Source organism: Schistocerca americana, chromosome 9 (assembly GCF_021461395.2).
Source record: "Schistocerca americana isolate TAMUIC-IGC-003095 chromosome 9, iqSchAmer2.1, whole genome shotgun sequence".
Lineage (NCBI taxonomy): Eukaryota > Metazoa > Arthropoda > Insecta > Orthoptera > Acrididae > Schistocerca > Schistocerca americana.
In genome coordinates, this window is record NC_060127.1 from 68,925,727 (window position 1) to 68,952,629 (window position 26,903).

The window sequence follows — 26,903 nt, forward strand, 5'->3', positions numbered from 1 at the left end:
TGTCTGAGTCTTTGTCTAATGCCTTTATGAAATTATTCGTGAGTCCCAGCTTTGTATGAAGAGGTGCTGCGATTGCACTCATCACACTCAACTGACAACATACGAAGGATGTTTTTACATTCTGGCTACAAACTATCTCTTGCTGACACCTTCTTTTTATAATGGGGATTTGTACCTGCAGAGCTCCATGTATGAATAGAACAGCAGTAGTTGCTGTACCCTGTCTTGTCTACATTCTTATGAGAATGGCGATTACTGTCAGATCACCACGGATAAACCAGTTGCAGTTGAAGTACCATATATATAGATGGAACCTTTGTCAGGAGCATCTCATTATTCCTGCTTCCATTACTATAATAATAATCTCCACTCTTGTTGACACCAAACATCTAAATATAAATTTATTTATTTTTTACCCAGTATCTTCTACAGTATCACATGTTCTGGTAGCTTCATAAAGGATTATTCTCTGCCCAGAAAGGTCAGTCTAAGCTTTCACTTGGTTGACACCAGGTAGAAAAGTTATTTGTGCTTGGATAACACTTCGTTAACCATTACACATGACACATGAAGATAGACACCAATTTGAAGGGTCATTGTTTGATTCTGTAGCAGGGTGTATACACCCTGGGAAACCTGGGAGCAATGTGGGAATTTTTTTATCGGGGAAAACCCCAGGAACTTTTTAGAACATCAGCAAGTTTTCATTGTTTTAGTTTCCAGTTGCATTTTTGTTATTTTACTGGTAAGAACTGATAGTGTAACAAAGAATTGTATCTTTGCCTGCTACAGTAGAATAATATTAGTACAAGAAGACAGAAAGGAGAGAATAACATCAAAATAAAAATTTAGTTGCAAAGAAAATACACCGTTACAACAAAACAAACTGCACATATAAGTGTCTGCTGGCAGCAAAATATGTCAAACTGCTCTCAATGAGCATGGTGTCACAACTGTTTACATTTATAACAGGTCGGGGGGAAGTATGGCGATTGGTGGTTTGAGAAGCATTAATTTCAAAGTAAATTTCCTCTTACGCAAGATGAATTATGTTATGTTTGAGAATGTGTGATGAATTTCTTAAATCACAGAGCAGTAGACTCTTCAGAACTTAAATACAGAGGACCAGCCACTTTGAAAAATTTTGGGCCCAGAAGACCAGCCATTTATGCCTTTATTTAAAATTTTATTGTCACATTTGTGCTTCATATATCTTAAAGGGTAATGCACTAAAAAAGATCAAGCTTGAAGGTTAATTTTTCGGATTTATTTCAGTTGTTTCATAGATTAAAAGTTATGAAATAATGATGGCCAAAAAGTGTAATTATTCTTCAAAAAAAGTGTGAGATGAATTCTTGAGCAATTAACAGCAAAAAAATTTTGATGGCCAGCATTATATGTGAAAACTTAATTTTTCATGTAGTTGTACTGAACAGATTAATTTAAACTATTATCTTTTCATATTTGTGTGAGCACACTACTTAAATGATGTTGCCATTGGATGGTGAATCAATTAACGTGAGCTGTGATTGGCTCACAGAAGTGCATCACAGTCTGATTTCAGTGCTTCAAAAGCTACCGTGCTGTAATCGGTGGAATTCATATTTTTACTTTCGTAATACGAAAACATGCTGTATGCATGTTGCTGTGCATGAAAGATCTTTATACCTTTACCATTCAAAGAATTTGTAAGTTCTGTGACTCACAGGGAACATATATAGTCACTTAACATGGAACAAGTGTATTTTCAGCCAAGAAAAAGGATATTTTCACCTGGGGAAGAAAACATTTTTAACCGGGAAATTGGGGAACTTTTTTTTCTTGTCCACATATACACCCTCTGTGAGATATGTGTGACCAACCACAGATCAAAAAACCTATTTTAAAGGCTTCCAAGGCTTCCTTGTGGTGTGCACTGTTTACAGTGTAAAACACCACACACACACACACACACACACACACACACACACACACACACACACACAAAGTGATGAGTCATAACATTGTGAGGACTGCTTACTGTGGGACTGAAGCTCATGTAATGCCACTGTGGGCACGTGACACACTAAGAGAAGTACGCAAATGGACTTTAGACAAATGGGGAATCAATCTAGTGGAAACATAGGTCGTAAATTAGGAAATCCACTGACAGAAGCAACTCTGACAATGATGCCTGGCACCTGCAACTGACGATCTCAGAAACACAGAAGCCGGTCAAATGTCTGTGTGTGCTACTGTCATGAACATCTACGGAAAATGGTCAGAGGAGGTGAAACAAGATATCAGACATCCATGTCTTATTATGGACTGTGGGCGTCAGAGACCTTGCAGACAGTATTAATAGTAACCTCAGACTTTTTGCAGACAATGTAGTTTTCTGTAACAAAGTACTGCTGAAAGAAGCTCCAGAAATATTGTCAGATCTTGATAAGATTAGGAAGTGGTGCAAAGATTGGCAACTTCCTTTAAATGTTGAGAAATGTAAAATTGTGCCCTTCACAAAACAAAAAAGCATAGGATCCTATGACTATAATAACAGTGATGCACATTTGGAATTGACCAACTCATACAAATGCCTGGATGTAACACTTTATAGGGATATGAAATGGAATGATCACTACAGGAAGCTGTAGAGGGCAGAAACTGTAGAGAAAGACAGAGATTATAATACATCCAGCAAATAATTGGTGACGTAGGTTGCAAGTGCTAGTCTGAGAAGAAGAGATTGGCACAGGAGAGGAATTCATGCTGGGCTGCATCAAATCAGTCAGAAGACTGATGGGATGGGAAAAAATAAGGTTTGATTAACACACGAGTATTATGGAGGTGTTTTGTAAGCCCACATGGGAGTCCTTGGAGGGAAGACGATATTCATTTTGTGAGGCATTATTGAGAGAAATTTGGAGAATAGGCATTTGAGGCTGGCAGCAGAACAGTTCTACTGCAGCTGATGCTGATTTTGTATAAGGACCACAAAGTAAAGATGAGAGAAATTAGGGCTCATATGGAGGCATTTAGAAAATTAGTAGTGGTACGAGATACCCTCCACTGTGCGCCATGTGGTGGCTTGCAGAGTATGTTTGTAGATGTGGATGTAGAATGCATAACTCATCAACAGTGCCTCGAATTCCTTTGTTCAGCCTTTGGCAATCAATTGTCTTCAGCTTCACGAAAGATGGCCGGTAATCGGTTTGTGGAATTTTATTGTAATGTATTTCATGAAGGTCGGTCTGGATTGGTAAAGATTATAGAGAATGTGGACACTGTGAGGAATATGACAGAGAGGAGTGAGACATGGCTTACCATGAGACAGAGGCACCTTTACACATACATAAAACTGCTGTGCACTCGGTTTTGTACAATTGTTTATCTGCAAAGAAGACTTTCACGTTTTTGATATCGCATATACGAAAAGAGCCGCGAAATATCTGTTAATAATGCCGTGCTTTGAATTTCTTTATCATCATTACCCTTTAGCGGAATAAAATGTATATATGGAAGTCTTATTGTTCTGTATCTGGCCTACAATTTAAGGAACGATTTTTCGTAACTGCAACTCATGCTAAGAATCAATGTATCTTCCCTACTTCATAGTGATTAAAAGTTGAAATTACTTTGTTATGAGCACTGATGTTACAGTCCGTGTGATCGTTCAAAAACACAAGTTCGCAGTGGATTTTATTTCTCGTTAAAATGCTATTTCATACCACGACTAGCCCAAGAACATGAGACTCTCATTAAAAAATACGTTGTCACTATAAAGTTTGCCAGATCAGAACGGAGCACAGCAAGATTCCTATCAGATTCTGAAGGTACATTAAATTATTTGCACTGTAAATTATATCCTATCAGCAGCCCGCGTCAATCTGCAACACATCATAAAATCTGCTGATCTTCACTGCCAGTCTGGGAGCTAAAAGAAATAATATTATTTTACTATTATTTTACCGCTTCCTTGCGGTATGCTCGACTATATTGTAAGTCGTTTAAATACGCCGCGGCAGCGGCTCTTCGTTCTCCACGCAGCTCAGCACCACAGATAATATTTATATAACTGAAAAATGTCTCAACAGGATGGGATAATATGCAAGCAAGCTTAACAATAAATAATACAAGTTTTCATTTAAACAACTCTATTAAAACCTTTAAATATCTCAGTGATTACAGACCTTTGTGAATTCACACGTAATGGCGTACATTGCTTAGTCTCGACAAAAGAATGCTACATTGGCGTTCTCTACGACAACAACAGGAGATCTTACTCGCACAACTTCCAAATTAAGACGACAAAGACATTCATATTCAACACGTATTATATACTAGTTCCTTTTTTAATCTCTGTTTAACATTTATCTTCTGTGTCGGTTTTATTACTCGCCGACGCAGACGTTTTCAGAAATAAATAATAAAAAAAAATACATAATTTTATACAATGACACAATATGATACATCTAATTCTCTAATTACTACATAATATATTGTTTTTGTTTCTCTAGACGTTACAATGCCCCCTGGCAGCAATTGACTAACGTTGGAAATGTTCGGCAATATGCTGCCACTAACGTCTGTTTGGTTATTGTCTGTTACCTTGGTTGGATCATTCACTTTACACTTTGTAGTTCTTTTACACTGTAGGTTTAATTACACTTTTTATACTGTTCTTTCACTTTGCGAGGTGACCGTCAATCTAGTCCCAGGGTCATTACATTTATTTGGCTCCCCCATTCGGGCTACGTGCGATCAGAAAACCTGGGAAAACTGCGCCGGAGCCATGGTCATCTCGTCTGGTTTGTTTTAATACCCAGTTTGATCACAAAAAGTTCAGATTCTATCCAATGTTCACATATAACAAAGGCTATTTGTGAGAGCATGTTAAACCTTTAGTCTCTTTGTTACCCATATAATATTTGTGTTTTGGATTGTAATGAAAGTCACTTGTTACACATTTTTACAGTAGTATCATGAATCGTCCTTGCATTTACTCGCGACAATTGGTTTAAAATGTCCAGCATTCATGCGAGTATACTTCATTAACATGACGAAAACATATTATATCTATATATCACTGAACCAATGAATACTTTGAGTCCGTATTGAATAACTCAAGAAAAAACAAATGTTTGTCACGTCATTTCGTGTCCACTAAACCCTATTCATGTTAGTGCATTAAACACATATTTGATAGTTCATTTGAATGACAACAATGTTGTACGGAGCTGGCGGCGCGAAGCAATTGTTGAGTAGCGTCGTCTGGAACGCCGCGTGCCGACGGCCGCTGGGTTCGACGACCGGCTCTCAGTAACAGCGACGTCGTGCTGACGTGGCGCCCAAGCAGTCGCGAATCGCGGCGACCCATTCGCCGATGTCGGCGAGTGGCAGTAGTTTACCGCGACCGGCTGGCTGGCGGCACGGCACTCGTCTCGGCTTCTCCACATGGCTCCCCGTTGTAGCGCATGAAACAAACATTCCACAACGGTGTACTGTCTTTAAGGACACAGATTACTAGCTGTGGAAGAAGATGCAACTTGTTAAAAGCGTTTATTGTTCAGTAAGCCGTCGCTTCACTGGTATGCACAGGATGGTTTGGCGTGATAACAGGTTTCTTGTGGCATTGTGACACTGGTATTCAAGGTTCGTCACACGCACATTGTACTACACATTTTCACTCACTCCACGGTTGGTACACTGCCAGAGCGTCTTTCAACACGTGAAAATGTTTCGTAACACACATACTACATGTCTCCGTCGAGCTAGGTTCGTTTAACTCGACTCCGAACGGATCAATAACTACTGTTTTTATACACTGTCTATTGTTCGTTGAGCACTGCACTAGGACAGTCTGTCACTCAACACTAGACTTATCGACGTATATATTGGTGCAGATACAACAGTCATTTTCTGTCCCTGCTACACACAATATTCCGTCCTTTCCTCCATTGTTTATGCACACAGTTTATTTTTTAATACCTTTTAACTGTTCTTCGCATACTCACTCTCATCTACATGGCGTCTATTTGTTTTTACCTTATCACAACACACTTTTCATATTGTTACTAGGCGTATATAGCCCTTTTGTGAATTTTTTTAATTTTCTTATCAGTGTAGCTTGCCTGGTTATCACCCATCTATCAAACAGATTTTACCATGTGCATGACAGCTTGACTTGGGCATATTGATCAATAAATACTTCATTTAGCACTAGCATTATTTTTAATGATTTTTCCTATATGACTACAGTGTAGGTTCCACATTGGTTGACTTAATTCGCGTATCGCGTAATGAATATTCAAGGGCGTGTACCAAGTACACAGGCTTCAATTGAAGCATTGTTATATACAAAGCGGATTTTCCACGGAACGGGCTTGTTTTTTGATTAGCTTATGCTCCAGTGTCGTTCTCATATCACTACTGGCAGCAAACATCACATAATTGTTGCATATTACAGAGTCCATGTTTGGCTAGTCAAGACTCTCTCTCTCAGGGTTCCTTATCCTAATACAATTACAACAGTTACCTTACTATATTAGATTGCATCATTAATTGCACTTACATACTACACATAGAAAATGGTTCAAGAAATTAATCCTTTGTATAATGATTCAAGAAATTAATCCTCACTTTATCAACAAGAAGATTGTTCGTTGCTTAATGAGCCTATAATTTTTAAATGGCTCTAATTGTCTGTAAACAAAATCTTTCCTGTGTAAGCTATTGCCTACTTTCTGAATCCACTTCCTCCAAGTTTCATTACACACAAATTTCTTTCTTAATACTAACATACTTATATTCTAAAACACAATTAAAATCTTCTTACAACTATTACTCTTTATATGTGATATGTCACTGAATAAATAACTTCACATCTTTACGTGGATACAATCCTTTTATTTTCCCCGTCTGGGGATGTGCTAACAAATAGCTACATTCGTGTGCCAACATCTTCCGAATCTCTTTAGCCACTACTTCCCTCCTCGACCAAGGGATGGAGTAAGTTGCGCGACAGTATGTTTTGTGGGGCATCACCTCTATGTGATAGTGGTACCCTTTGACTATTCCTGGTCGGTCGGTAAATACCATAGTATATTCCGATAGCAGCTGCGTCAACTGTTGCTTTTGGATATCGCTTAAACCTTCAGATTCCTGCACTTTGGTTTGAAATGCCTCAACATTTGTTTCAAAATTTCGATCCTCTAAATTCGGGTAATAGAGGTCTGTTGCATGTGACAAATCATCAAGGTGTAGTACCCAAGGGTTCCTACCCTTGATATTGATTCGATTACAACACGGCACAAGTACCTCCTTCGATTTCATCATAGATAACTCAATCCTCCTACCCCTATTAACTATGCTTAATTTCCCCAAGGAGAGGTCGACCAATGCATCCCTCTCACGGAGAAAATCTACTCCCAGAATGCAGGCCACCTTCAATCCTTTAACCACGAGGAACGAGCTCACTATGTCTTCGCCCTCCTTACAAATCTCCACCTGCACCTGGTACTTAACTGATTGGCTCTGTGCACCAATGGCTCCAGACACCTTACAATTATTAACCGGGAAAGTCGGAACGCTATGTCCTTTTCCCAGTGCCTTAAATAACTCCATACTCATTACACTTACTGAGGCACCTGTGTCGATGATTATATTCACTGCAACATCATTAATTTTCGCTTCGATAATAGCTTGCACATTTTCGTTATTATCTTTCTTACATTCATGTGGTTCGTTCAGTAGATCTTTATCCATACTGACACCATCGTTGTATCGCAGCATACGTATCCCAGGTATATTATTATCACTCGTGTTGCTCTCACTCCATCCCTCGGCCATCGATGGAGAGCATATCGAGGCCGATTCTAGTTTGTTGGATTAGTTGCTTGTGAAGTACTTGGAAGGCTATTGTCCGCGACCTCCACTATATGTACACTCTGATTTGTCGGCCGCCACGGCTGCGCAATAGGCGCGTTTTGCGGCGGTGGTCTATTGTTGTCATACCGGTCATTACCCTGTCGCTCTGGGCTTCTTCGCTGATTTTGCTGCCAATTTCGATTACTATCACTATAATTGCTCTGCCACTGACCTCGCGCATTTTTCCAGCGGTTGGTCCCTGACATTCCAGATTCGTACCGGTCGTCAAATCGACGGCTTTTGTTATAAGTTGTTTGTCCATACCCGTTCTGGCCTCTACCATTACTACCATTTTGCGAATGTTCTTGCCGCTTGTTACCACCCCCACCATTTCCATGGTTGTGGTTTTGTGCACTACTATTTCTGTCATGTTTACATCCTGACCCATTATTCCGCGAGTGATCACACGCTGATTTTGCGTCTTCCTGTATCAAGTCTATAGAATCTAGAACAGACAGGAAGTTTTCCATATCGCTTTCTGGTACGTGTATTAATTTCTCTTTGATATGAATGGGTAAATGTGATTTTAGTAGTCTTATTATGTCTCTTGGTGATATAGGCTCGTCCCAGTAGCGTGTTTTGTTTATATATTTTTCAAAATACCGTCTCAAATTCCCCAGACGAGGTGAGTACGGTTCGGGATTATATACTTCTTTTCTTAGCCGCTCTTGTATACAAGGCGACCAATATTTCGATAGAAATGCCCTTTCGAACTGTTCATATGTCATGCAGCTGTCTGCTACTTCTGTAGCCCACAACGCTGCATCACCTTGAATGTACGACATTACGTATTGAATTTTCTGTGTTTCGTTCCACACACTGGGCAAGATATTTTTAAAGCTTTTTATGAATACTACTGGGTGTACTGATTTCCGTTCAGTAGTAAACGTTTGAAATTGTCTATTTTTGATTAAACTTTCTTCCACTAATATTTTTGAACTACATGGTTTTGCTTCTTGGACATATGCTGTGTGCTCCGAACCGAAGCTACAGCTCTTCGCATTATCGACTACAGATTCCCCATTGTTGTATCGCGTATAAGTTTGTGCGTTCCCGAAACCATGGGCTGTTGGCGACAGAGGTTCCTGTTCCAAATGTTTTCTGCTTTGTGCTAAACCCTTCTCCAGGTCGGATATCCGTTTGTTCATATTCACTTGCCACTGCGGAATATCCTCACTGAGTATTTGTTTGATGGTTTGCACGTCGTTCTGTACCTGACTATTCACTGCGGTACTGAACGATTCGGAGCCTCTATTTGCTATGGCTGCTTGTACTTTGGAATTAATGTTCTTGTCAATCTCACACTCCTTCACTTCTAGCCATGAGTTGAATTCTGTTTCAATTTTAGTTGCTTGTTCGTTCCACTTCTGCTCTACAAGCTGCGTGGAATCTATTTCTAGCTTTTCTACTCGATTGGCTAATACACCTATTTCGTCTACCCTGTTAGTGTTTGCTACTTGCAGGTTGTTGACCTGTTCAGTCAGCTCCTGCACGGCCTTAGGTATCGACTCATAATTCTGTTTCATATCTGCAATCTCTTTTTTCATGTTTTCTAACGATTGCACAAGTTGCTGGTCCCGCTCAGCTTGCCGGCGATCTCGCTCAGCTTGCTGGGCAAGGAAACTTTCTGTTAACTGGCGATCTCGCTCAGCTTGCTGGGCAAGTAAATTTTCTGCTAGCCTACGATCTCGCTCAGCTTGCTGGCGGTCTCGCTCGACTTGCTGTTGCGCAAATTCTGCCTGGTAATTCAGCACGCGCTCTAATATAGCCTGAAGCGAATACCCACCAGGCAGATTACCACTCTCTGGTTCCTGCTTTTCTGGTGGTGGTACAACTTCTTTCTCTACATCCCCTTGAGGACTAATGGGCGGTGGCACCACTTCCTGTGCCCCTGCCCCCACATTCTCACATGTTATATCCTCAAAGAGAGTACTAGTACTACTTGAGGTACCCGGTTCCACATTTCCTGCACTAACTAATTGTTGTTCCTCAGTATCCATATTGCTCGGACGTTGACTACGCAACTTAACCATATTCATAAATTGCTTACTAAACCACAAAGTCTGACAGTTTTGCCCCTTGCACACAAAATACGTTAATTTATCTACACTAACTGCACACTAAAATTTACTATCTACCATCAACTTTGTCCTGTCACAAACACTAACATCAAACTACGCACAATATGCACACCACTAGCGAAATGAGATCACTTCACTGGAGCTCGACTTCTACAAACAGGACAACTACACTGTAGTCTTACCTTTAGTTTATCTTATCTCGGGGTTCGGCTGCCCCCGGATTACGTAGTCATTACAGCTTCTCAGTACTATCAGGATCGTCTTCTCAGACTCGTTTGCAGTAGTACGTTTTGTCATGAAAGAGTGTTTACACATTCATTAATACATAGCATTGATCATGACATACATACATACATTTATCACTAAATACATATATATCTACACATACATAACAATCAACACTGAAAGAAAAATACATAAAATTTTATATTTGTGGCCACTGCAAATTCGGGCCCCGCGTTTTTGGGCGACAGTTTCACGTCCAACTCTCTCGCGGATTGTAAAATTGTTGCTCTTTGGTTTATTTATTCTCTTTGTAACAACAGATTTACGAAAAGAGTTACGTGAAATACTTTTAGCAATGCTGTGCTTTGAATTTCTTTATCATCATTACCCTTTAGCGGAATAAAATGTATATATGGAAGTCTTATTGTTCTGTATCTGGCCTACAATTTAAGGGGCGATTTTTCGTAACTGCAACTCATGCTAAGAATCAATATATCTTCCCTACTTCATAGTGATTAAAAGTTGAAATTACTTTGTTATGAGCACTGATGTTACAGTCCGTGTGATCGTTCAAAAACACAAGTTCGCAGTGGATTTTATTTCTCGTTAAAATGCTATTTCATACCACGACTAGCCCAAGAACATGAGACTCTCATTAAAAAATACGTTGTCACTATAAAGTTTGCCAGATCAGAACGGAGCACAGCAAGATTCCTATCAGATTCTGAAGGTACATTAAATTATTTGCACTGTAAATTATATCCTATCAGCAGCCCGCGTCAATCTGCAACACATCATAAAATCTGCTGATCTTCACTGCCAGTCTGGGAGCTAAAAGAAATAATATTATTTTACTATTATTTTACCGCTTCCTTGCGGTATGCTCGACTATATTGTAAGTCGTTTAAATACGCCGCGGCAGCGGCTCTTCGTTCTCCACGCAGCTCAGCACCACAGATAATATTTATATAACTGAAAAATGTCTCAACAGGATGGGATAATATGCAAGCAAGCTTAACAATAAATAATACAAGTTTTCATTTAAACAACTCTATTAAAACCTTTAAATATCTCAGTGATTACAGACCTTTGTGAATTCACACGTAATGGCGTACATTGCTTAGTCTCGACAAAAGAATGCTACATTGGCGTTCTCTACGACAACAACAGGAGATCTTACTCGCACAACTTCCAAATTAAGACGACAAAGACATTCATATTCAACACGTATTATATACTAGTTCCTTTTTTAATCTCTGTTTAACATTTATCTTCTGTGTCGGTTTTATTACTCGCCGACGCAGACGTTTTCAGAAATAAATAATAAAAAAAAAAAAATATAATTTTATACAATGACACAATATGATACATCTAATTACTACATAATATATTGTTTTTGTTTCTCCAGACGTTACAAGACCCGTCCATCCTGCAGGGATCTGGCCAAAGACTCGTAGCAGTAAGTGTATTGCTCAAACAGTTTCACTGAGCAAATTCAAAATCCACATATAACTGTGTAACTGGGGCCCAAACTCAGTTGTATTGATATGAGCCCAGATGTGAGGAGCAGTGAACTGCTGGCAGTGTACCCAGTTGAACCCGAATCCACAACAGCGCTTTGTTCACAAAACAGATACGCTGGACTTGTCACAACTATTGTGTTAAAAGATTGAAGAATAAGTAATGGCAAATGGTATGCTACATGACAATTTACTTGCTGTGACAAAACAATGCACGGACAACAACCTCTGTCGATTTAAGAACCTTGTGAGTCTGTTCTTCTGAAAGCATGTGTTTTTTGAGGCACTTTTCCAGAACTTGTTCGAAAGCATACAAAAGTGTATAAGTGTTAAAGGTGAGTATTGATAGAGTAACTAAACAATTTGTGCAGAAAAGTTTGTCTTTCATTGTTTTTATAAAAAACAATTTCATGAATAAAGACAATTTTTTATAAGAAAGGTAACCCTCAAGAACAGCGGTGGAAGTTTACATTTAAGGGAGGGTTTGAGGTCTTTGCTCAGCTTGTTAAGAATGGTGAAAGTGTCGAGGAGGTGCATGTTTTACAGAATAATAGTGTGGTTGCTGAAAAAGTAATTCAATCTGAAGACTGCAGTGGGAGTGCAAAATGTAGGTAGAGGTGTAATCTGAGCAGTCTTCTCTCTCCTCCCTCATGTGGCAGAAAACACAGGTTATGCTGGAGCCAGGGTGGCAATTCTTCTGGAAAACCTGGAATTCTCAGGGAATTGTATTTGACCTGGAAAAAACAGGGAGTTCTGCATTTTTAACCTAGCACTGAAACTGAATTTTATTGAGTTTTATGAATTTAGTGTGTTAATTATATGAATATTATCCCATTTAAATTATTAATACACTGCCACTCCTTCTGAAACATTAATTAACTGATTTATCAAGAGCTTCTTGACATCTTCCTCCACACGCCTGGAATTCTTGGGGATTTTTTTTTTTTCAAGTTTTTAGCTCACATTCACGATGCCTGCAGGGGGTGACATCACTCAGTGATTCCTGTACAGCACACAAAAATGCAACCATTGGCTTGGCTGAAAAGTTAGAAATGTAGTGATATACTGCAGCTGGTTTTGACTCTGCGATATACTGCAGCTGTTTGATCGTTGAAGATACTGAGAACATTGTGATGTTTTGTCTGGTCATTGTACAGTTCACAATATTTAGTTGTTTTTTCTGTCTCTACGTAGTTTAAGCTGTCTCCTATTTTCTTGTTTTCCAAATGTTATATAAATACTTTGGTTTTTGTAGTATTGCAAAGTGCCCCTCCTCGAACCACGGCCTGCAGATCTGGTGGTGTTCCCTATGGGAATCCACGGTAACCATAGCTGCCTGCGCTCTCGGGACCCTCGACTAGTAGGTACACCTGTGCTAAGCCTGGCTCCCTAGCGGCTCTGCCGACCTAGAACTGGAGCCAGGCATTGCAACAAAATCACCAAAGGTTAAATGTAAATAAAATAATGCTGCAACTCACTTGCCAAATTGGCTAAAATGTTTACGGCAGTCTATGTTCTTTTGGCAATGCTTTTCCAGTAAGTGTGTTGCATGTTAAAATGACTTCACTATTTTAAGGAAGGCTGCATGTTACACAGTCATGTGAAAGAATGACCTTTACTGTTGCGTCGATGAGGGTTCGGGCTTGAAAGGTGAGCAAGTCTGTGAAACAGAACACTGATGTCCTTTTGGCAGCTTTTGAACTTAGTTATAATTCTGAGGTGGGGACAGTTGCTTCTGAAACACCACAACCAATTTTTACTTTCTGTCTGCAATGGCTTTGCCAGTGCCGTAATGTCAAACCACAATCTCTGTTCCTTCTTGGGATTTCCACAGTGCATGCCACACTTGGTGCAGCACTTCCTACTGAATTCATTTTTGGCCCTACAGCGAACTAATTAACCATAACTGTGATTATTCATGGTGCTCTTAGAATTTCCCTATCCTGCCTTTTAGGACACCTCGGTATGAATCTTAGACTGATGAAGACTACTAGAGAATCATTCTCAAGAGGAATTGGCTGTAAAGGTTAGAGAGAGGCCCAACTAATAAAGCCACCCCTTGCCCCCCTCCCACAAAACTAGGTATTTTTTTCTTCCCTGAAGATGGAGACTACTGTTTCATAAGCCAGGACCTCTGCATTCTATTTCAAATGTTCTACTGGCAGTAATTGGAGAAGTTTCATTTGTTCAAGGTAAGTACTGAGCAGAAATGCACAGTATCAATAGTATCACCAACAGCTGAGAGTAACAGTAACAGCAAATGTAAAATTTAATGAATTTGTGTAAAAAGTAGCACAGAATGCAAATGGAAGACAGGTCGTTGGGAGAATCTAATAAGTACCAGATTGATTGTTTCCATCACTGTACTTTTCTTTCCCACTGATAAACCTTCTAATATTTTTCCTTTCTGTTTAGCAAGTGTTCTCCCTTAAAAATTGTTCTTCCAGTGGTATATTCCCATCAAATATTCAGCAGTGAAGGTGAGGTTGATCTAATAGTTATTTACTTTCAATTCCTTTCTCACTACCACTACTGATTTTTTATAAAAGTAGCCTCCTGAGGTTTGCAACATTTAAAAATGGTCACTGTGCTGAATTGTCATAAAATGCAAAAAATAAGAGCACTCCTGTTCATAGGTTTGTTGACTTTTCAGTTCGCACACTACTACTACTTGCTTTCATGGTTTTGCTTACATTACCCATTTTATACTACTGTACATACATAATTTGATTACATGCATCCATTGTGGATACTATTATGTTACTCCCTTCTAATAAATGTTCATAAATAAATACGAGGGGTGTCTGAAAAGTCCATGCAAAAATAAAAACTACTTACATGTTTGGGGTAACCCTTGTTTATTTTTCGATGTAGTCTCCTTTTAGACTTACACACTTCGCCCAATGCTGTTCTAATTTGTTGATCCCTTCCGAATAATAGGAATTGTCCAAGTCTGCAAAATAGCTATTAGTTGCTGCAATCACCTCCTCGTTTGAATAAAATCTCTGTCCCCCCAGACATTTCTTCAAATTGGGGAAATAATAGTAGTCCGAGGGAGCCAAGTCTGAAGAAAAGGGGTTGTAAAACGAGTTGGAATCCTATTTCCATTAATTTTGCGACCACAACTGCTGAGGTGTGTGCTGGTGCATTGTCGTGATGGAAAAGGATTTTTTTTTTTCAGTCCAATCGCAGGCGTTTTTCTTTCAGCTCAGTTTTCAAACGGTCCAATAACAATGAATAACATGCACCCGTAATAGTTTTACTCTTTCCCAGATAGTCAATGAGGATTATCGCTTGCGAATCCCAAAAGACAGTCGCCATAACCTTTCCGGCCAAAAGACTGGTCTTCACCTTTTTTGGTGCAGATTCTCCCTTGGTAACCCATTGTTTAGATTGTTGTTTGGTCTCAGGAATATAGTAATGTATCCATGTTTCATTCACAGTGACGACACAACACTTAAAAGTCCCGCGGATTCTTCGTGAAGAGCTGCAAACCATCCTTGCAACACTTCACACGATTCCATTTTTGGTCTAGCATGAGCAATCACGGAGCCCATCTTGTGGATAGCTTTCTCATGTCCAAATGTTTGTGCAAAATATTATGTACCCATTCATTCATGATGCCCACAGCACTAACAATCTCATGCATCTTAACTCTTCTGTCATCCAACACCATATCATGGATTTTATCAATGATTTCTGGAGTCGTAACCTCCACAGGACGTCCAGAACGTTCAGCAACAGTTGTGCCCATATGGCCACTCCAAAAATTTTGAAACCACTTATAAACTGTTCTAACCGAAGGTGAAGAGTCACCATAATGTTTATCAAGCTTCTCTTTAGTCACCTGAGGTGATTTGCCTTTCATAAAGTTATGTTTAATCACCACATGAAATTCTTCTTCGTCAATTTTTTGACAATCACTTGGCTTCCTTGATTCACATGAATGCCAAACACAATGAAATAGACCAATATGGCTGAAACTTGGTGTGCGTTCTTTCCAAAGATGCTACTAACTAAACATGACCTCGATTTGCGCTGGTGGTGCCATCTCTCAGACTTTGCACGGACTTTTCAAATGCCCCTCGTAAATAATAAATAAATGGTTTATTTGTTCATAATAACTTTAACAGTCATGGACATAGTAGATTTACAAACATACAAACATTAATAAGAGTTTAGAAATAAAGATAAATTATACACAACATCATTAAAAATCCTTTATGGAGTACAAACATTTAGCAATTGACAGATGCTTTAATTTTGTCTTAAATATATTTCCATTAAACAGTTTTATATTATTTGGCAGTCTGTTACGAAAATGTCTTCTAGCAGAAATTGGACTATGGTCTGTCGCTCTTTTATTATTAAATAAATGTGATAATCCTCTCTTTTTCTTGTATTATAGGTATGGATTTCACTATTGATTATACTACATTCCATATTTTCTTTTACAAACAGTATAGTCCTGAGAACATACAATGAATACACTGTTAGTATGTTATACTTAATGAAGTATTCTCAACAGGAATGACGTTTACTAATATTAGCTATTATCCTAATTGCCTGATTCCAAAATAGATTTGTGTTAAGACAGGTGGCACTGTTATGCTAGAAAGGCGTTTTAGCAGGAGGGTGTCACAGGAGATTTTTTTACACATGTAGCTGATGTGCTTCTTGCATGTTAGATGTTCATCTACTGCAATACCCAGGAATGTATGTTTATCAATTGTTCCAACTGAATTCTCTGCTCAGTATCTATTTGTCTTGATTTATAATTTAGCAGAAACTCCACCAGAATTGTCTTGTCCTTATTTAGTGCCAATTTGTTTACGGTGGGATATTCTGTGATGAGGTTAATGTTTTCTGTATTATTTTGCACTGGTCACTGTTTTGTAGAGCACCAGCTTATGAAGGAAGTATCGTTGCCATAACTTACTTGGTTTGATTTTTGTACACAACAAACATAAAAGGCCTGGTAGTGCTTTTCTGAGAGACACCACAGTTAAAAATTTTATAAGAGATTTTACTGTTTGTGTATGTCCCCCAGTTGTATGATACAGCTTAACACATTGTCTCCTGTCAGCAAGGTAGATCTTAGCAAGTCTAATTCCACTCCTCGGCCTTCATGAGTTTCTAATTTATATAGAAGAATGGAATGAGGCCATGGATAGGTCTAAAAGGTTGCCAGTAACTTTGTTTCCATCATCAAGTTTAACCAGTACCGCTTGAAAAATATGATACAAAATTGCATTATGAGAAATATAAGAAAAGTTAAATTTCCTGAAAAACATTCACTAGAATTACAATAAAATATAATTAGATTTTAATACTGTGGTTCTGGTCCATCTTTAAAAATGAAATATATAAAAATATAACAGTATTTTTGAAATGACAATAACTTACGTACCCGTAAATCCCTAACATTTCATTTCCCAAACATTGTCGTCATCATCATCATCATCATCATTGTTGTTATCAACATCATAAATCTTACATATATCACAGCATAAACCTTGTCTTAGTATCATACTTCACAATACAATTTTATCATTTTCATTTCAATGTAAGCCTCATGAACATCACAAAATATCTCAAAAAACTTCATAATAATTCCATTAATATGCCTAAAATAGAAAAACTGCTTTACTTTATAAACCTTGCATTTTATTCTTAATATTGCAACATGATTATTAAACCAAGAAAAATACACTTTGCCTCATAGAGTCGTATAACCATTAACTTTGCATCGGTCTGAAAAACATCACTTTCTGTTACTGTATGCCTCTATTCAGCAAAATTAACATAGGTTATGAAATAATTACATTTTCATTTTGTTTTGAACAGTTTTTGTTGACTAAAGCACTAGATGTTTTGGCACTGCAAACACTGGCTGACTATAGTAACATTTTATCAGTCTGACTTTCATTTATGTAAAAATTGAAATTTATTTTTCAATATGCATGTATGTTCCCTAACATGACAGCAGTTTTTTGAAATCTATTTATCTTCAGTTAATTCCAAACACCAATAATACAAAATATTAGATCATGGTTTTCGTAATACATGTAAAAGATTTTTCCATTTCTAACTCTGGCTCACATGAACAGCAATTGATCCATACACAGTGAAAAATCCAAAGTACTAATAATGCTTTACATATCAGAAGTTTTTCATTATAAACAGTAAATAAGTCTTATTTTCCAGCTGTCTAGTTTGAAAAATATATTTTTAATTCAGCATATTTAATAGTAGTGAAATTATTATTTTACTGCACACTTACATGATTTTTATAATGAAACAGTTGAAGACAGACTGACAATATAATGTAATTGTAACAAAGATAAACAGATAAAGTTACTGAAAAATATTGGAGTATGGAAATTCAACCTGTTGAAGTAATAGTCACAAGTAAAAATAAGTTATATAGTCAGTTTTGACATGATAGAGTATAAAATACAAACACTAGCTATAAATTTTCATAGCACACAGACAGAGTGAAAGTACATAGTGCACTCAAAATTATTCCATGTACAAAGTAGTTTTCATTAGTTCCAATGTCCGCTCCTGGTAGCTGAGTGGTCAGCGTGATGGAATGTCACACCTAACGGCCCGGGTAAGATTCCCGGCTGGGTCAGAGATTTTCTCCGGTCAGAGACTGGGTGTTGTGTTGTCCTTATCATTGTTGTTTCATCCTCATTGACACGCAAGTTGCCGAAGTGTTGTGAACTCGAAAGACTTGCACCAGGTGAACGGTCTACCCAACGAGAGGCTCTAGCCACACGGCATTTCCATTTTCTTAGTACCAATAAATAAGATGTCTTTTTTTAGTTAGTATTTTTTCCAGCTGCTACCTATATTTTTGTTTTTAAATGGCATTTCTCATATTTCAAGTAATAGTGACTTCATCTCTTATTACCATTTCACTGGACAGTGCAGTTTCCTACTGTGTATAATTCCTGTTTTGCTTTGATGTCAACTATATTTTTTTTCTTTTAATGTAATTTCTTACATTATTTCTTATCCACTTCCTCCAATTACAAATACTTAGCCATAACTTTTTGCATCACCATTGTTTCTGTTAACATCATATTTCCCTACAGTACAGTGATATAATCATCATTATCATCATAAAGCCATAACACATTTCCGTTAATTCTCACCTCTCACAGAATATTCACTTCCCCTTACAATTCACAATTAAACATCAACAGCAATAAACTTGCCTTACAGAAATGTGATAACAGCAACATAACATTCATTTCCCTTTACCATGTTACAGATACCAAAACTAGCATATTCAACATTACCTACTTTACACACAACAAGACAAGAGCATAGTCATTTCACATTACATGTAGAATAACTGAAAATAGCTGACACTCATGAGAAACATTTCTGTTCCGATCTTTGCTTTTGATGTAGCTTGTAATAACTCACATTGTCTTGTACATATTACTCTTACCACAGCATCAGTATAAACCAAAAATTTATTAATTTCCTATCTTGCCAAAAATGAAAATGGTTATGCAGTTTACTCTAGAGTAATTTCAACTTTTAATACATAGTTCAATACATTTGAAAATTACCACCATTGCTAAATGAAACACAAAGAATATGAAATATTTGAAAACTCCAAACCACCAACCGTCTTAACTAATCAGTTCTAGCAGTAAGAGTGTATAAAAAATTCCTTAAATTTCTCCCCCCATGAACTATGGACCTTGCAGTTGGTGGGGAGTCTTGAGTGCCTCAGTGATACAGATAGCTGTACCATAGGTGCAACCACAATGGAGGGATATCTGTTGAGAGGCCAGATAAATGTGTGGTTCCTGAAGAGCGGTAGCATCTGTGTTGGTACTGCTAACGACTGAAAGCAAGGGGAAACTACAGCCATAATTTTTCCCGAGGGCATGTAGCTTTACTGTATGGTTAAATGATGATGGTGTCCTCGTGGGTAAAGTATTCCGGAGGTAAAATAGTCCCCCATTTGAATCTCTGGGCAGGGATTACTCAGTAGGATGTCGTTATCAGGAGAAAGAAAACTGGTGTTCTATGGATCGGAGCATGGAATGCCAGATCCCTTAATCGGGCAGGTAGGTTAGAAAATTTAAAAAGGGAAGTAGATAGATTAAAGTTAGATATAGGGGGCATTAGTGAAGTTCGGTGGCAGGAGGAAAAGACTTCTTGGTCAGGTGAATACAGGGTTATAAATACAAAATCAAATAGGGGTAATGCAGGAGTAGGTTTAATAATGAATAAAAAAAAATACGTGCATGGGTCAGCTACTATGAACAGCATAGTGAATGCATTACTGTAGCTGAGATAGACACGAAGCCCACACCTACCACATTAGTACAAGTTTATATGCCAACTAGCTCCGATTCGTAGATGATGAAGTGATTGGAGAAATGTATGATGAGAATTAAGAAATTATTCAGATAGTAAAGGAAAATGAAAATTTAATAGTCAAGGGGGAGTGGAATTCGACAGTAGGAAAAGGAAGAGATGGAAAAGTAGTAGGTGAATATGGAATGGGAATAAGGAGTGAAAGAGGAAGCCGTCTGGTAGAATTTTGCACAGAGCATAACTTGATCATACCTAACACTTTGAAGGAAGATTGTATATGTGGAAGAGGTCTGCAGACACTGGAAGGTTTCAGATAAATTATCTAATGGTAGCACAGAGATTTAGGAACCAGGTTTTAAATTCTAAGACATTTCCAGTGGTAGATGGGGACTCTGACCACAATCTATTGGTTGTGATCTATAGATTAAAACTGAATAAACTGCAAAGAGGTGGGAATTTAAGGACATGGGACCTGGATAAACTGAAAGAACCAGAGGTTGTAGAGAGTTTCAGAGAGAGCATTAGGGAATGATTGACAGGAACAGGGGAAAGAAATACAATAGAAGAAGAATGGGTAACTTTGAGAGATGAAATAGTGAAGGCAGCAGAGGATCAAGTAGGTAAAAAGCCGAGGGCTAGTAGAAATCCGTGGGTAACAGAAGAGACATTGAATTTAATTGATGAAAGGAGAAAATATAAAAATGCAGTAAATGAAGCAGGCAAAAAAGAATACAAACGTCTAAAAAATGAGATCGACAGGAAGTGCAAAATGGCTAAGCAGGGATGGCTAGAGGACAAATGTAAGGATGTAGAAGTGCATATCACTAGGGGTAAGATGGATACTGCCTACAGGGAAGTTAAAGAGACCTTTGGAGAACAGAGAACCACTTGTATGAATATAGATGGAAAACCAGTTCTAAACAGAGAAAGGAAAGCAGAAAGATGGAAGGACTATATAGAAGATCTATACAAGTGTGATGTACTTCAAGGCAATATTATGGAAATGGAAGGGGACGTATGTGAAGATGAAATGGGAGATATGACGTTGTGTGAAGAGTTTGACAGAGCACTGAAAGACATAAGTCAAAACAAGGCTTCTGGAGTAGACAACATCCCATTAGAACTACTGATAGACTTGGGAGAGCCAGCTATGACAAAACTCTGCCATTTGGTGAGCAAGATGTATGAGACAAGCGAAATACCTTCAGACTCCAAGAAGAATATAATAATGCCAATCCCAAAGATAGCAGGTGTTGACAGGTGTGAAAATTAGCAGACTATCAGTTTAATAAGTGATGGCTGCAAAATACTTACACGAATTCTTTACAGATGAATGGAAAAACTGGTAGAAGCTGACCTCGGGGAAGATCAGTTCAGATTTTGGAGAAATGTTGGAACACGTGAGGCAGTACTGATCCTACGACTTATCTTCGACGATAGAGCAAGGAAAGGTAAACCTACGTTTCTAGCATTTGTAGACTTAGAGAAAGCTTTTGCCAATATTGACTGTAATATTCTCTTTCAAATTCTGAAGGTGGCAGGGGTCAATTATAGGAGCGAAAGGCTATTTACAATTTGTACAGAAACCAGATGGCAGTTATATGAGTCGAGGGCATGAAAGGGAAGCAGCGGTCGGGAAGGGAGTCAGACAGGGTTCTAGCTTATCCCTGATGTTATTCAATCTGTATACTTAGCAAGCAATGAAGGAAACAAAAAAATTTGGAGTAGGAATTAAAATCCATAGAGAAGAAATAAAGGTTTCAGGTGACATTGTTATTCTGTCAGAGACTGCAAAGGACCTGGAAGAGCAGTTTAACGGAATGGACAGTGTCTTGAAAAGGGGATGTAAGATGAACGTCAACAGGATAATGGAATGTAGTCTAATTAAGTCAGGTGATGCTGAGGGAATTAGATTAGGAAATGAGACACTTAAAGTAGTAGATGAGTTCTGCTATTTGGGGAGCAAAATAACTGATGATGGTTGAAGTAGAGAGAATGTAAAATGTAAACTAGCAATGGCAAGAAAGCGTTTGTGGAGAAGAGAAATTTGTTAAAATTGAGTATAGATTTAAGTGTCGGGAAGTCTTTTCTAGAAGTATTTGTATGGAGTGTAGCCATGTATGGATGTGAAACATGGACAATTAATTGTTTAGACTAGAAGAGAGTAGAAGCTTTTGAAATGTGGTGCTACAGAAAAATGCTGAAGATCAGATGGGCAGATCACATAACTAATGAGGAGGTACTGGATAGAATTTGGGAGAAGAGGAATTTGTGGCACAAATTGACTAGAAGAAGGGATTGGTTGCTAGGACACATTCTGAGACATCAAGGGATCACCAATTTAGTGTTGGAGGCAAGCAGGGAGGGGAAAAATCGTAGAGGGAGATCATGAGATGAATACACTAAGCAGATTCAGAAGGATGTATGGTGCAGTAGTTACTTACAGATGAAGAAGCTTGCACAGGATAGAGTAGCACGGAGGGCTGCATCAAACAAGTCTCTGGGTGGAAGACCACAACAACAGCAACAAATGCAATATAAAATGTACCTCTGTAACATTGTCCATATCATAGCAATAATTTCAAAGTCCATATTTAAATCAGTCTCATTGAAATTTAACTAACAAAGCAGAAAAGTCTTAGAATTTTCACTCGGAGACAAAAATTTTAGTATTATCACTATTGTCTTATATGTGGATGACTTGCGGACCTCTCAATGATGTTATGTAGTACAATTTTTGCAACTTCTTCTTACTCAAATGTAGTTCAAAAATAATTTCCTCAACTCAGTTTCTGTAAGCATGCACAGTGCTACTACTACATTTTTCACTCATTATTACTTTAAAACTTATCAGCAAACTAGGGCATGCAGCCGCGCAAATAAAATTTCCTCTACTTATATTTGTGGTATGACCCCATGGTATGGATGAATTAAATCGATTTCTTGAGCATTTGAATTCCATCCATGCTAGCATTAAATTTACTATGGAAATAGAAAAAGACGGCTGCCTCCCCTTTTTGGATGTTGTCGTTCGCCGTAAAAGTGATGGCACATTATGACATGCCATGTATCGGAAACCAACGCACACAAATCTATATCTTCATGCCAGTAGCTGCCATCACCCTTCTCAGACCATGGGTGTCCTTAAGACCTTGGTGCATCGGGCGCACTGTATATCCGATGAAGACAATTTGCACGGAGAGCTAACATACCTCAAGAGAATTTTTAAATCGAATGGATATTCTCCGCAACAAATTCGTAGAGCATTCAATGCAAAACCTAAAATGCAGGTATGTGATGGGGAAGAAGATAGTAATTTCTTCAGATCTAGGGCGTTTCTGCCCTATGTGGGTGCTCTTTCTTCAAAGATAGGCCGTATTCTTGAGAAACACTGTGTTAAGGTGATCTTCCGGCCCCCCACAAAGATTGCGGCTTTACTCGGCTCTGTGAAGGATGATTTACTGCTTCGTAAGGTGGGTGTGTACCAGATTCCTTGCGGAAATTGTGAGCAGTCATACATAGGTCTCTGCCACCGACCAGCATCTGTGACCCGCATGCACATTACCGCTGCGGTGGAGCATATAAGGCCGCGCTTGGCACCTTGTCATCAGTCTTGTGACTCGCTCTGAAGATCTGCAGCCAACACAGTCGCAAAACCGTCTGAGCCTCTGATTCAGACCCTCTACCTGGCTCTGCACCAAAGGTCCCCAGTCGGTTCTGTCAACGATGGTTGATGGTGAGCTGTGCCTTCATCTCATAAGCAAGACTGGCAGCCTTCACCAAATCAGATAGCCGCTGGAATCCAGAGAGAATTTCCTCAGATCCAAAGCAACACACGTCATTAGTGCCGACATGTGCCACCACCTGCAGCTGGCTGCACCCTGTGCTCTTCATGGCATCCGGAAGGACCCTTTCCACATCAGGAATGACTCCACCCGGAATGCACACGGAGTGCACACTGGATTTCTTCCCCTCCTTAGCCACCATATCCCTAAGGGGCCCCATTACGCGCCTAACATTGGAGCTCCCAACTACCAATAAGCCCACCCTCTGCAATTGCCCGGACCTTGAAGGCTGAGAATCATCCTCTGAAACAGGGTAGGCCGCTGCATCTGCCTCAGCCAGAGACAGTACCTGAAACCTGTTTGTCAGACGCACCGGGTAGGCTTTCTGATCAGCCTCCGGGGACGGTTTTCGCTGCCTGCCACGCCTTGGAACGACCTCCCAATCAACGAATCGTTATTACCTCTGTGTGGAATACGTTAATCCGTACAGTTTTAAGTTTGATATGACCTGATGTCAGAAGTAAACATACCTCTTCAATGTGCTTCATAACACGACGACAGTTTCCAACCGCTTTCTCACCCAGGACATCCATGAACCAAGTGACCTACTTGTCGGCAACGAGCTGTAGATTTCATGCCCCTTGTTCTCTGTTTACAAAGACTGCCATCTTTATGTTTTAACTAATATTGTGTTACAAGTTTTATTTACCATAAAGTTATAATGACTGTGAATAATAATTCTCACATTAGAATGTGAATATCTTTTTCTCAAAAGACTTTTGCTTCCACATTTCAGATTTTTTTAAACAGGCAAAATTTTAATTGTTTTTATTTCATATTTTGAACACTAAAGAGAATGACAGTAAGAGTAATTTATTCATTTTTGCTTGTTGTTTTGTATGCTTTTGTGCATTTTACATTTACACATTCTACTGAAAGTGTAAAAAGGGGGTTTTATTGTATAAGCAAGAGTGGTAGATGACTGATACTTCATTTTGTAAACAAAGGTTTTTAAATCCATTATGCATATTTGTGTTTATTATTCTGATTTTCTATAATTGGAAAATGTAGTGTCTATATACTGATATTTTTCACCATTCTGATGTAAAACAAGTGATGCGAAACTTCTGTTTTTTACTGCTGCAGGAAGGCTCTGGAAAATTTCAAGAAATGTGTAAAACGTGGAGGATTGCTTCTCATTGATCATCGGAACTATGACGACATTCTGGAGACTGGGAAAACACTGAAGCATTGTCTGTACTACAATGTAAGTTCTGCTTAATGTAAATTTGATAGAAATGGTTTTGTGACATTTGTGCTGCTTTAATATGGAGATATGTCAAAACTATTTTTTAATGTTTCAATGATTCTTTCTATTCCTTTTATCTTATATGGGCGATTAGAACATTGGTATAGGAGAAGTTTTGCAAGTATTCATATCTCTGTCAGAATAGTGAGAGTTACAGGTTGACAGTCGGTCTGGGAGGTTTTTTCTACAGCTCGGGAAAAGTGTATGTCTTGTGCTGCTAAACCCTATGATCTCTGTGAAAGAATGAAACAATTGGCAAGTTAAGTGGTCTACTCTGTGCATTCTCTTCAGCAGACTGCACATCTCAGGTTTTCATTTTTAGTCTTGCCCAGTTCTGGGCTTCCCTCCAACTTGAAGTTTTATTTACTTTTTACTTTACTTTTACACACTAAAGTGAGGAATTTTCAGCAAATTGTGTGTTCCATTATTATTGGGCTGCTAGAGGAGCTAAAAATGAGTGTTTTAAGATCACAGAAAAACTATTGGACGGAAACATTTCAGATGTTACTACAAGACTTTGAAGGGGTGGTGTGCGTGAGACAGTTGTTTGCGAACTACCTATGTTTCTTGACAAACAACCGCTAATTACATCAGTATTGTTGGTGCTACCTCAAGAAACAACTCAATCATCTGTGGAGTTCACTACTGTATACAGTTCTGATCAGGTATCTAAGGGAGAGCGTGGTGTGTGTTTAATGCATGGTGCAGCAGGACCTATGGCCTGGAAAACAGAATGAACATTCAGAGAAAAGTTTCATGACAGAGTCATCTAGATAAGAATAAGTCTATTTGCCACAGACAGGTAGATACGTATGACATGCTTGTCTGTTGGAGCCACACTTATCTGGCTGAGTTTCTTGACTGAAATGCTTTTGCACAGTAGGATGCATGGAGGTATCGGGTAGTGTGGCTGAAGAGTGGATGGGCCACTTCACCTGATGTTCATTGAAGATGCAGTGCTACAACTTGCCTGGAAAACCTCAAAAATTGGGAATTCTGAGGGTGATTGAACTTACCTGAAGAGATGGAGTAATTTCAGGGAATTTTGAAGGAGTAGAGCAAACTGAACTGTTCTTTGAGAGAAAGAGATATTCTGAGTGATATCATTACAAATTGCGCTAAGGTTCGAGGTGTAGCACCTTGCGTCACACTTATATAAGTAAGGGACAGTAGCAGGCAGACAGCTTCATATACGAGTCATGTCTCGCATGATAGATGCACTTAGATCCAGGAGCTAGCTTCAAGTAGTTTCGGCTGTGACTGAAAGGTGTCAGCATTTTCTGAACTATGAAATTATCAAGTAGCTAAAACCGTATATTTGGGAAACAGAACTGTATTTATTGCCATTATAATGACTTCCATTAATTATTGCTAACATGTTAATTAATGTGAATTTTTCTGTCTATTAACTGAGTATATTTTAGCATTAGAACTATGGACAGAAAGAGAGAAATTATAAACTACAGCTAGGCAGATTATGGGACTGGGAAAACAAGATGTATTTTATGATAATTTTTTTATTCAAAGAGGGAATCAGTCAGTCAGAGGGCAGTTCATTCAAGTGTATTCTGTAAGCTTAAGAGAATTATTAATAGCCAAAATCCGCATAGCATGTTGTACAAGGTGCAACCTCTAACTGATCATTGGTAGTGGCCAAATTGTGCAATGTTTGAGGGAGTGTTCTGTCAGAGACAATCTGTTTGTTACTGGCTATTATGAGTTTGTGATT

The 26,903-nt window shown here is 38.5% G+C and overlaps 1 protein-coding gene across 1 annotated transcript in view; it reads left to right on the forward strand.

Moving 5' to 3' along the window:
* The window catches only part of LOC124550653 (glycine N-methyltransferase-like), a 47,703-nt gene that overhangs the window by 2,832 nt on the left and 17,968 nt on the right, over positions 1-26,903 (forward strand). The window contains exon 3 of the mRNA XM_047125377.1: positions 25,012-25,132. Within this exon, the coding sequence (XP_046981333.1) occupies positions 25,012-25,132 (121 nt within the window). The remainder of the gene's footprint in view (positions 1-25,011; positions 25,133-26,903) is intronic.